This window comes from Gymnoscopelus microlampas (assembly GCF_963454915.1).
Source record: "Gymnoscopelus microlampas genome assembly, chromosome: 1".
NCBI classification, from domain to species: domain Eukaryota; kingdom Metazoa; phylum Chordata; class Actinopteri; order Myctophiformes; family Myctophidae; genus Gymnoscopelus; species Gymnoscopelus microlampas.
Window position 1 is genome coordinate 29,837,901 of NC_139962.1, and position 13,332 is coordinate 29,851,232.

Consider the following 13,332-nt stretch of genomic DNA (forward strand, 5'->3'; position numbering starts at 1 on the left):
ACATACACGCGCGCGCGTGCATGTGTCCCTCGGGTTTCCCGCGGATAAAGTTACTTTTTTTGTTACTTTATTTCGGTTTTAGGGTGACAAGCCAAGCAGTGCTGCGCTGCGCAGCCTGCGCTGATGTGAACGCAGTAATGCACGTTATTTTCTGCTGAAGGGAGGTGGCGGAGAGGGGGCCTCTTTGATCGGCGGGTAGGCGGGGCCCCACGCAACCTGCGTAGTGTGCGTGTAGGGAGAAGCGGCCCTGGCTATGGGATCCATATTTATTCATAAGGGTCTGTCTATGCCATCACGCAGAACGTTTTCATTTGACAGGAATTACCTAAGATTGTCCTTTAGGGACTTTTGATTTAAGAATACAAGAATTGGGCATCTATTGTTAGGTATCTCCATATTATGATGATGACCGCAGATATGCTCTAAAAGTGTGAACAAGTCATTTCACCACGTCTTTAACACCGATAATTCTACTGGGTAGGAGTTAAATTATCATTAAGAATTTTGTTCTCAAACAAGGCTTCACAAATGAAGAAACCAAGATGGTGGAAATGTGGTTTCCATTGCTCACTTACTTGTTTCTTTGACCACTCATTTCAGTGTAACCATGTTTCCACAGAGTGGGCGTGGCCACTGAATCTCCTGTTGTGGTGGCCGACTTCTGGTCCAGCTTCAGAGTGGTGATGTGACTGTAAACACAAGAAAGGAGGAAAGAAGGAAGAGTGTACTGCAGTGGTTCCCAACAATGAATCGCAACAATCTTTATGGTCACGAGTATATATCATCTTTTCTTTTACATTTCCTGGGTCCAGAGGAGGTGTATTGCATAAAGAAGTGGCTCTTTTTGACCCTCCATGAAATAGATTGGCTATTTTAAAATGATTTGTCCAAAACAGAGATCATTATTTTAATAGATTATTTTATTACATTATCGATTATCTCTACTTTTTTCATAAGCTATTCAATCGATTAGTTTGATTAACTTTTGCACCCCTATCACTGACGTACACCTCTCGGTTGGATTTCGTCTCTGTCGGATGCTTTAGATTGCTGGTTGCTGGCGTCTCACCTGAACAGATTGAGGGTTTTGTGTTCCAGGATGAGGCTGCTGTTGGCCGTTAGGTCCAGCTCCTGCAAGGAGGCTGGCAGCGAGTCAGGCAGCAGGATCTCTGTAAGCTCGTTACAGCTCAGGTCTACGAGCTACAGCACATGCACACAAACACATACCAAACACACATGAAAAAAAAACAATACTATAGTTCGCTTTTATGAGATACATAGTAAATTGTCTTTCTATACCGATTCATAGCAGATCTACAAGCTCACAATGCGTTGTGATGTGGGCATGTTGTAAGCATGTAGATAGGCTACTCTCACCATTTCTCACTATTTGTATGCAACACTTTCGTAAACAGGGCTTAAGTTGTTAATAAACTAACAAACAAAAAAGCAGCGTCTGACCTTGATCTCGGGCAGGTTGAGGATCTCGGGGAAGACAGTGATGTGGTTGGAGTGTGCTATGAGGGTGTGCAGTCTCTTACAGCTGGACACAGTGGAGGGGATGCTCTTCAGCTTGTTGCCACTTAGGTTCAACTCTTCCAGTAGCTCCAGTTTGCTTAGCTTACTGTATACACAAAACACAGTGGTGGAGAGTTAACTAAGTACATATACTCAAGTATTGTATTTCAGTGGTTCTCAAACTTTTCAGGCTGCGACCCCCCAAAATAATCATATTTGAACTGGGGACCCCTCCCTAATGCCTTCAAACAGCTACTTTACAGCTTTTTGTTTAGGAAAATTTGCCTAAACAAAAAGTTGTAAAATAGCTGTTTGAAGTCATGAAAACTATTTTTGCATTATACAGTGGACTCCCTCCTCTATTGTTTTTCAAAGGATAAGAGACTGACAGCTAACGTTGCTATATGTCAATGGTTCTCCAAGTGGAGTCTGGGGACCCCCATGGGTCCTTGAAGGGGTTCCAGGGGGTCCCCAGCAAAATTACGGTAGTTAATATAGCGTTAAAATGTAACCACTTTTAACCCTATCTACAAGCTTTCAACACATCGCGATGCAACGCATTGTGAACTTGTAGCTCTGCTGTTTTAAAAACATCTTGAAAATGTAAAAGAAATATTCTTTAAACATTTAAACCACAAATCTTATAGGGGGGGGTCCCTGGCAAAAACTATTTCCAGATGGGGGTCCGTGGTCAAATACAGATACAGGTCAAGGGGTCCTTGACATAAGTCAGTTTTAGAAGCACAGCTATACGTCACCTAGCAGGAAAGGAGAGCAGGTGGTTGTAGGCGATGTGCAGCACTCGTAGGTGGTGGTGTCCCACCAACACAACACCACAGTTCTCATTCAGCTTGTTCCCCGTCAGGTACAGTTCCTGGAGTGTGCTGAGGCTCTCCTCTGATTGGCTGCTGGGAGGAAGAGTCTCCAGGGCATTGGCCGACATGTTTAGGTATTTTAAACTAGGAGACAGGACAGACAGACAGAAAGGCACGCACGCATGATGTATTATCTTAAACTGTAAACATACAGTTTGGTTTTACATCAACATTACACATGAATTCACCTGCAGTCATACATTATTTAGTTGCTGTTGGGCAGAAACCAGCTAACTCAATTTTCCGCTTTTGCATTTCTTTCCATAAATCAGTGCTATTGAACACCATCTACGTCTGTGTGTTGATTAAAGAAATATTGAACCAATGAAAAGTAATAAAAAGTGCTTCTGACAAAACCATTAGATCCTCAAACTTCCTGCTAAACCAGCCAAAGTCCACCAAAGGGGGGTGGAGTTAGGATTTGCTGACTTCCGGCTCCACCCCCTTTTGACCTCCAACCTCATTGCGAGCTTGGTGGTCCATTCAGCTGCTCTTATCAATGATGAACAAAAACTCCTAACTCCACTTTTTGTTTTGTTTTTGTCATTTCCTGAAAAATGAACATTAGTTAGCTGGTTTCTGCCCGACAACAGAGATTTGTATAATAAACTGATACACACTGTAAACATACAGTTTGGTTTCACATCAACATTACACGTAAATTCACCTCCAGTCATACATTATTTGTACAGTGGAATGTTGCTTGAGGTTTGTGCTGATGGCTCCACGTACGTATATCATCATTGTAAAATTACTTGATGAAGTTGAGGTGCCAATTGTGAACTTTCATTTGAGGATATTTTCAGAAAGATTAGAGAGCTCAGTTTTAACATAGATTCTCTGACTACTGAGCCAGAAAGAATATAAAACTAACTGAATGATATATGCAAAAAGGGTTAATTTAGCTTTTGATAGAAATTATGTATTATTAATGTACTCATCCATATACTGCACCACTTGTAGACATTCTATGTTTCATCCCCAAAAACCCACATATCTTCATGTTAATAAGAATTGTAAAAAAAAAATCTATATTCCGATAATCATTGCTATATACATTACAGTATATAGCGTTGTTTCATAACTGAGGTCTCCCTGTCTCTCCAGTTTTTTAGCAAACAGAAAATACAATTTCAGGTGGGGATACCAATTTCATCCAGTCAGGAGAGAGAACATACATGTATACAGGACACAGGATAAACAAGGGAAATTGGAAGTGATAAAACGAAAACTCAGCAGACAAAATTGGGCTTGGAACACTATGACATTGAAGCTGGTAAATTATCTTTGTGGGGTTCTCTCTACTGATTGTATGAACTTGGTAATCCACCTGGAAATGTATTTTCTGTTTACTAAACAGCTGGAGAGACGCCTGCTACTGAACAAACACATACTGTAATAGAGCTTTAAACTTTTACCAAAAAATATTTTTCAACTCTTAGGAAACTCTGCCCAAGGATCACACATGGCACAAAGTGGTCAGTGGCAAACAGACATCAAAGTGCATTAGAGCACTTTAAGTAGTAATGGGTGTTCAATGATTTACCGTACAGGAAAAAGGGAGGGATTTAAGGCTCAGGTTACTGTCTGGACTGAATCAATGGGACACACCCTGACCCTATTAGACAATAACCCCATAGCCCAAATCATTATAGCTCCTTCTCAATGGGTTTTGTGCTAGATCAATGGACAGCATAAAGATATTGTTTTGATATTGTATAGCTAACTGAATAAGACATTCTTACACCCACATACCTGTTGACAGATGCATTCCTCTGGGTTATTCAAGTTTAAAAGAGACACGGTATGTCGGAGCTAGACAGTGAAATCCTCAGTGTTCATTTACCTCTGAGATTGTACAAACGAAGCCATTGGTACACTCTTAAGAGTTAAATGAACACTGGGGGTTTTACATTAATATACAGAGACTGACTCACTTTAAGGCCTTGTAGAAGAGGCTGTCAGGAAGCTGGGTGATGTTGTTGTGCTGGAGGTCCAGTGCTTCCAGGGGGACGTGGTCCATCAGGTCAGGAACACTCTGCAACTGATTGTTCCCCACCAGCAGCTTCCTGACACTCAGGCTGTTCAGCAGTCTACCACACACAATGACAAGAAGACCATGCTGTTCAGCAGTCTACCACACAATGACAAGACTATGCTGTTCAGCAGTCTACCACACAATGACAAGACCAGACTGTTCAGCAGTCTACCACACAATGACAAGACCAGACTGTTCAGCAGTCTACCACACAATGACAAGACCATGCCGTTCAGCAGTCTACCACACAATGACAAGACTATGCTGTTCAGCAGTCTACCACACACTGACAAGACCAGACTGTTCAGCAGTCTACCACACAATGACAAGACCAGACTGTTCAGCAGCCTACCACACACAATGTATTTTTTCACTTTTTGTTTTAGTGGGTTGTTATTTTTTCTGTTGCATGGTAGTCATGGCTGCTAGTTCCCACCTTATGTCATGTGGGAGTCCTGATTGCTCCAGACCGTACTGAATAACTGCTAGCTTGCATAACATCTTCAGAGTAGGACTAAGGTCTAACATAATCAGGTCTTGAGATGTTCCAGAGAAGATGACATGATCTCCCACCATGCAACAACATGATATAGACAAATGACGGGGGGCTTTCCCCTTGGGCTCAATCCTCTTCCAGGAGAAGGTCTCTGGATTGAACTTCCACTTATCTTGAAGGTTAATACCACCAAACATGTACAGCTCTCCATTGTAGGCAAAGGCTTTATGACCGTTGCATCCTTTTGGATGAAGCTTTACAGAAGGCATGCTCAGCCAGCAGTTGATCTCTGTGTCAAACACTCTGATGTCCATGGTCAAGTCCACTTCCCCACATATGAACATCTTTGTCCCGATGATGGTGGCAGAGTAATAACGTAAAGCAGGTGCGGTAGTGCCTCTGGTGTTAATTAATGACCAGACCATTGTGGTGGTGTCCAACATGTGGATGTCATAACTTATAGTCCTGTCATGTCCTCCATATATATACATGATCTTCCCCAGGGCACAGGCGGTGTTACTCCACCTCGCTACTGGAACGGTCCCAGAAACCTTGGGTTTGAACCATCTATGGGTGTCGACATCAAATGCATAAAGCATGTTGCAGAAGTCGTCTGTGTGATGAATCTTCCCCCCCCACATGTAGATGATATCTTCTATCAGCACAGCTGTGTGGCCCCAGCGACAGTAGGGAACCTCAGGGGGATGTTCTCCTCTTCCAGCTGTCACTGTGGAAAACGTCTTCCAGCGCAAAGACACTGTGTTGAAGATGTGCACATCAATGTTGAATATCTGCTGCTGCCCATGACGGAACCCTCCAATGGAGTACACCTTGTGTCCTACTGCCACAGCAACAGGAAGAACTTGACATGGTGCACCTTTCAGACAGACCGTCCAGCACAACATCTTTCCTTCTTTCTTAAACTGTCTCTCGGAGTCTCTCAACCAGTTTAAGCCTTTGACTGTGAACGTTTAGTCATGTTTAACATGTGCAAAACCTTATATAGGCTGGTCTATCGTCACACACAACTCATCAGGGCTTTCATGACATCCAGGTTTGTCAATATTAGGTCGCCACGGTTATTCAATGTTTGAGTGAGGACTCCGTATTTGGGCAGTTAAGGGGGGTTCTTTTCTTGCCGCTGTCATAAACATGCTTGCTCAGGGTGTGGGAGACAACGTCTAGGTTTCTGCTCTGTTGGTTTTCTGACCCCATAACCCTAAGTGCTTTTCTTCCTTCATTGGATAGTACAGTGGAAGAGTGCCAGGAAACAGGGAGATAGAGACTGGGAGTGACATGCAACAAAGGTCGTCGGGCTCGGGAATCAAACCCGTGACTTGCTGTCAGGCTGCATTAGAGCCTATATGTGGTATGCGCCTTAACCACTAGGCCATCGGTCCCCCCCTAAGTGCACCTCTGATGGGGGTGGCCAAGCGCATCACTGTCCCGTCCACGCATTTTGTATTGTATGGGAGTCATCCAAGTTTGTCACCATGGTTACTCAATATGTTTCAGTGAGGACACCATATTTGGGCATGGCTGACCTAGAAGCTCCATAGATGCAGCTGGCTGACACAGTTAAGTCTCACATCATGGACTCCATACCTGTATATGGACGTGGCTGCCCTGGAACCATGACATGCTAGCACAATGCACATTTACAATCTTTTTCATTTAACATTTGATGAATATACAGACAACCTATCTTTACATGCATTTACGTTACTGGCCCTAACTACACAATTTAGTATGACTTAATGATGTATGCAGTCTGTGAGTGAATAATATATCATGTAATATCATTGTCATAATGACAGGGGAAACAATAGCCAAGCTTACAGTCAGGTTGAAAAACAATATAATTTTACTTCATGTCTTAGTGGAAAAACCTGTTATTGTTGTACCCCATATTTGTCTATTTGTTCATTACAGAGATAGATTATTACAAAGTGCGTTGCACAGATCCGAGGCGAACAGGCAAGCTAGCGCTACACAATCCATTAACCAAAGAAAATAAATATTTTGTAAGCCGTCTAGTCAGGAGATGTGAGTTTGTGGAAAAGGAAGTGCAGCATAATATTAAGCATTGCGTATCTCTGTGTGTATATTAGATGCCTGCTTTGGGCCAAGGACTCAATTGCAAGATAGAGAGTCAACATTGACTCTAGGGCTGCGATTATTGTATTGTTAACAAAATTGTGAAAATAGCAGATCTACCTGTACAAGCTCACAATGTGTTGCATCGCATTGTGAGCTTGTATATTAGCTATTTGCACATAGCCTATGTATATAGGGTTAAAGTGGTTAAAGATGCCACAATAAACACATTTTGCTGGGTAACCCCTGGAACCACTCAAGCACTGTTGGGGGTCCCATTTTGAGAACCATTGTCACATACTGTATGACAATGTCTCTCTGAGGGCTCAACTACCAGTAAGACTCCCTAATCGGGAGATAAGCGACCGTAGGTCACATGTATACAGAAGAGGGCTGTAACGGCGATTGGTTCCTAGTTGTGTGGGCAATGTATAGTTTTGTTTGGTGGTCTAAGAAATGTGGTGGCAGGCATGTTGATGACATGAGTGTACACATACTGTGTAGTGTGTAGCAATTTGCGTGTTTTTAGGGGCAAAACTGTAGGAGTAGTGGGCAAAAATGTGTTGTGAAAAGCGGCCTGAAGGTGGCGCTAGAAGAGGGCCATGTGAGAAATTAGGGGTGGGGTGTCCGCGTTGCCTTGGCGGACGAATAGGTACCGGCCGCGGCTCTCCCGGACGCTCCTAGCCCGAGTTACGGCATTTTATGTGAGCTGCAGTGGCAGGGGGTCCTCCACTGGGGGCGCCACCACTTTTGCATCCGTTCTGGAGCACCAGGAGTGGGTGGTCCCCGGGAATGCCCCGTGAGCAGCCCCGTTGGGGTGGTCATTTGGTAATTTGTCCACATGTGCTCATTTTTTACACTTGGGGGTCCCCGAGGCAGCTGGGGGTCCCTGGAGCTCCGGGGGTCCTTGGAGGGTGTAGTTTGGCAGGTAAGGAGTGTGTGTGCAAAATCTGGCATGGATCGGGGCAACGGGTGCGGAGATATGAGCAGGGCAAAAGTGTGACGGGACGTGTGTGACGGAGTGACGGGACGTGTGTGACGGAGGGACGGACGGACACCTGGAGCAGGTTTCTATAGTAAATGCGACCTACGGTCGCAATTATACATTAATAAACTCTGTAGACATTGCCAAAATGTTTGCTATTGGCTGTGAAATGACCATTTACAAGCCATCATAATCTATAATTATGTATTACATTTGGCCCAATTAAATGATTTTGAACATGAGAAGTGGACTTTGTTTTGGGTCACTAACCTGGAAGGTATTTCAGACAGGAGGTTGTGTGTGACGTCCAGCACCTCAACCTTCCTGCTGTCACACACCCAGTCCGGAAGGTACTCCAATAGGTTCCTGTCACAACAAACACACACACACGCACACACACACACACACACACACACACACACACACACACACACACACATGCACGCACACAGGCGCGTACACACACAGAAATGTGAAAGGTTTGGAAGAAATGGGCGTGGCTTTGCAATGAATCATTATCGAAGGAATCGGGTAAACATTTGGGATTGCATGACCTACTGTACCGTTCAAGAGCTACAGTATAGGTCAAAACGTAAAGCGGCCTGGTATAGCGCCACCATGATCCAGAATTGAAAGATTTGGGATGGAGGTTCTTCCTTGGTCTACTGGCAGTGTGTGCATGAAAAGTTCATTTTATTACATTGTGTGTAAATGTATTATTTGTTTTATCAAGTCGGCGTGTAATAAGGGATGATGAATGGTGAGCAGGTCATTGTTGTGGTCAAGACCCCCTGTCAGGGTCTATTTCTCAACAATGATCTGCTGACCATTCATTGTGCCTTGCATGTTGTATTGTTGTTGTTAGCAGTCTTGTGGAACATGCCACACTAACATTTCACTGCTTGTATCTTTGCTTGTATATGAGTGAGTGAAATGAGCATCCTTGATTGATTCTTGACATGAATTCATGTTAAAAATCTATTTTAACACTGCGTTGCTTGCTAGCCCCTTACACCTTTCAATATGCCAAGCATAGTATAAAGACAGTTTGATTAAGAACATGACGTAGCAGATGTTTTTTAGAACACAGTAAAAACAATGACAGCACTCACCGTGATAGGTCCATGTGTGTCAGCTGGTTGGGCACTGGGTACACATTGATTGTAGTCAGGCCTGTGGGTAGATAATAGTACAGATTACAGAATACTGCAGAACTGTCAGGCCTGAGTCATGGGCTCAGGCCTGACTTTTAACAGCCACATTAACACAAACACAAAGTCAGCCTACTATCCACCGTAACAATACTTTGATGATTTGAAAGGACTTATGTCTCAGCAGGATTTAGAAAAACGTGTCCGTGCATTCATCTTCAGTAGACTTGACATGTCTCCCTAAAACAATCGATCAGACGACTGCAGTTGATTCAGAATGCTGCCGCTCAAGTCCTTACTTATACCAAGAAAGTGGAGCATATATCACTCCAGCTCTTAGATCTGGACACTGGCTCCATATATGTCAAATAATTGGTGTTGGTGTATGAAGCATTAAATGGTTTAGAGCCAAAATACATATCATGAACCATCCAGACCTCTCAGGTCATCTGGGACAGGTCTGCTTTAAGCCCCTAGAATCAGAACTAAATGTGGAGAAGCAGGGTTCACTTTTTAGCAACCACACATCTGCAACAAACTCCCAGCAAACTGCAGGTCTGCTACAACTCTGTTCTTTTAAATCACAGCTATATATCTTTCTGTTTGTAGCTACCTTATATTGAGATTTATTTACTTTTACTCCTTTGTTTTTATTGTATTCAAAAGTGCTTATATATTGATTTTCTTTGCTTTGTGTACTGAATAGGTGTTTCCTATCAAGGAGATAGGTGTTTACTTAATTTTTTTCTTACTTTTTACGTAATTGAAATGTCCTGTTAAGCACAAGCACATTGAATAACTTTGTTGTTGAAATGTAATATACAAATAAACTTGCCTTGCCTTACAGATCGGTAGTGAAGCATCTGAGCCAATACGTCTGTTTATGGAGCCTTATGTAACCGTATTGCAAAAGGGCCTGAAGCCACAAGGGGGGCAGAAGGTAAAATACAAACAAGCTAAAATTAATTTCCCTTACGGTTGCTGCTGGCATTAAGCATGCGCAGGGTGAATCCACTGAGAGTCAGTGTCCCCAGTTGGTTGCGTTGGCAGTGCAGGGTCTCCAGGCTGCAGACGGGGCTGAGATCCAGGCCGGACAGGCTGTTGTCCCTCACGTCTAGCTGGGTCACCTGGTTCACTATCGCCAGGGTCTCGCTTCTCACCCAGCGCAGCCCGTTGAGTCTGCATTAATGGAGCAGCGGGAGGAGAGGACATGCAGTAACATTCATACTTTGTTGTACGATTCTGCCACTTGTGGAGAGTGAAGGGCTTTTCAGAAGGGGTGCGACAGGTTACAACGCCTGCGTTCTCGCTTGGATCAGCGCACTTCATCATGTGAACACACAGACATAAAATCGCTCCGCAAGTAAGCGGCAGGCAATCTTCACCTGCTTCAGCTGAGTCGAATCATTGTCCTGCAAGTAGAAAAAACTTGAACCACAATCCAGCTCTTGTCGTGTGCGGCGAACAAGCACGGACGCGACAGTTTCACGGGATTGCAGCCACTTGTCGCTCCACATGTCAGATTGCCTCCACACCTGCCTGCTCGCCTTTTGTTGAAAATGAATTAATGTCTAATTTCAAAACCGAAGGTTAAAGACTTTAATATTAAAAAAAACAGATTGGCTCCTCACGGGTCAATAGGATCCATCCATTTCAGATGCACTTAACTGAGATCCCCGGAAATTCTAATTGTTTTGACCTGTAATATTTTGGACCTAGCTCGAGTCGGGTTTCTGGTTTCCGGTTCCAGGTGGACCCGTGCTACCCTCTACACTGGGGTTAGATGTCAAAACTAGCTAATGAGAAAACATAAAGTTAGAAGTAAAAATGTTGAAAGATCATTGAAGATCATTTATATTGAATGAATGATCATTAGCACAAAGTAACTGATGCTCATTCTCTCATACAAGCTGATGTCACTTTATGTAAGGTTCACTGCTTTCACAGGCAGATGAGATCCAGCCCCTTCCCTGATCCCTCCCACTCCCTCTAAACAGAACAGAACCGCTGCTTTTATGAGGCAGCCATTTAATCCAACACAGCTCCACTGAGCTGATCTATAAATCCAGCTTGCCGACACAAGTCAATAAAGCTCTAAGTCTCAGGCTGCTGAGGCAGAACTGGCCGGGAACGGACAGAGAGACAGAATGAATAATGGCTAAAGTTTAAACCGGTGACAAGAGAAACACTGCTGGTTTTAAGGAATCAATTTTTTTGTACAAATAAATCAGTTAGATTTAGAGAAGTAAACAGTGGTATTTGTCTTTTTTGTTTTTTTATGAATTAAAGGTGAAGCAAGTGATATTTTCTTTCATTAACATAAGTGTTAAATAGGTCTATATTCTGATAGTAATCATAGAGTGTTTGTTCAGTAACAGTGGTCTCTCCAGTTCTTCAGTAAACAGAAAATGCATTTTCAGGTCGGGGTAACAATTTGATCCAATCAGGAGACATAAATCATACATGTATCATGATAGTGAAATTGGAAGTGACGACACAACTAAAGGAGCAGACCAAGTTTCAGCAGCAAACCTGAAAATGTAAAAAAATCAGTTTATTAACCACTTAAACCCCAGCATCTGTATTGTGGGGAAAGCTTTCGCAGAAAATAGCCGATCGACAAGCTCACAACGCGTCGCAGCGGAAGTTTATCCCGACAATAATAGAAAACAGAAAAGACTAGTATAGAGCCCTGAGGGACTCCGTTCAACCATATGGGCTTTAAGTGGTTAAGAGCTGTAGAAACAGGAAATCCCCTGTTACTGAACAAAGACTCTAAACAAAAAGGTTATTGCATTGTGAAAGTAATGATTGCTATAGTCTATATGACTAAGGGCAGGTACACACTGTAGGACTTTTAAAGTGGTCGGGGGTCGTCTGATCGTTAAGCATTTCACACTACAGGAGTTTATTTCTTGAAATCGGCTGTCATATATCGTTGTGGTTTTCACCCTATAGATTGATCCCCGACCAGGGATTACACACTGTAGGATAGTTCACTAGGATGCTGTCCAGAGTCAGACCCAATACATACATGTATTTGTTTTTATTCCAATTCATTTTAATCGACGTCTCCCGTGATATATCTCCCTTTCCCTCTCCCTCCCTCATCTCCCTCCCTCCCTCCCTCCCTCCCTCTCTCTCTCTCTCTCTCGCTGAAGCGGTCAGTGACAGTGTTGCCATGTCCACTTATTATAAGCGACTTTGGGATTGTTTTTCTGTAAAGTTGCTTGAAAGTGTAGTTGCTTTTTTGGCATTCTTTCCTATTGTTGTTTGAACCAGTTGTTCTCAAACATTTTCATGGCAAGGACCCCCAAATTAATATTTGTCCGCAGACGCGCAGACCTCCCCCTTCTGAAAATATGTTGCGCCATAGACCCCCATACAAGATCTGTGTGGATTTGGAAAATATTCTCTCTCTCTATCTCTGTGCAATAGTCTCAAATAAACAGCCCCCCTTCGAGCACGCTCGCTCACTCTCATTCTGTTTTATAATAATGTTTAACTTAATACAGGACTGGGCGGTAACTATGCGGGGGATCTGTTTGTTGTGGTCAGGTCCACCGACCTTCCATAGCCACGTTGACTGTAATGTGCTCTCATTGGCTGTAGCGTACATCTCCTCGCAAGGTGGTCGCAGCTCCTTTCATATTGTATGATATTGTCTGCTGTCCTGACTCCTGTCTGGGACAGAGCTGAATATCTAACAGGGTAGTTATCTGAAAACGGTCGGAAAGCCATCGCAGAGCGGATAATCGTAGCCAGATCGTCTCGCAGAGCCTTTCACACACAGCGAGCATTGTCTCGCCGATCAAAGGCCGATCTGCGTCAGATCGGGAGGTTTTGTCGGCGAGCGCCAAAAAAAGTCGCAGACAGCAAAATCGGACCAAACATCCTGCAGTGTGTACCTGCCCTTACACTCCTGGCCCGTGCCCCAAAGGACACGCCACAGAGTCAGGCTGCTGATACATGTCGCCTCACTGGAAAGACTCTGTTACACTTAATGAATGAGCCTTAATCAGTGTCATTGGTAACACCTGTGAAGGAAGTAATTGGCCCAATTTCTTGCCAATATGGTTGCCGTAAATAAAGCCTATTGTGTTCGTTGGAGCACCAAGCCAGAGGCGCCACGGAGGATTTGAACCCCTGTCTCCATGGTGGTGGACAGGAAC

The 13,332-nt window shown here is 43.6% G+C and overlaps 1 protein-coding gene across 1 annotated transcript in view; it reads right to left on the reverse strand.

Annotated features, from left to right (window-relative positions):
* phlpp2 (PH domain and leucine rich repeat protein phosphatase 2) overlaps positions 1–13,332 on the reverse strand; it is a 75,237-nt gene that overhangs the window by 9,654 nt on the left and 52,251 nt on the right. Inside the window, exons 9-16 of the mRNA XM_084079095.1 lie at positions 10,137–10,339; positions 9,122–9,182; positions 8,280–8,375; positions 4,331–4,486; positions 2,277–2,477; positions 1,462–1,624; positions 1,070–1,200; positions 576–689 (exon numbers count right to left, since the gene is read on the reverse strand). Of these exons, the coding sequence (XP_083935221.1) occupies positions 576–689; positions 1,070–1,200; positions 1,462–1,624; positions 2,277–2,477; positions 4,331–4,486; positions 8,280–8,375; positions 9,122–9,182; positions 10,137–10,339 (1,125 nt within the window). The remainder of the gene's footprint in view (positions 1–575; positions 690–1,069; positions 1,201–1,461; positions 1,625–2,276; positions 2,478–4,330; positions 4,487–8,279; positions 8,376–9,121; positions 9,183–10,136; positions 10,340–13,332) is intronic.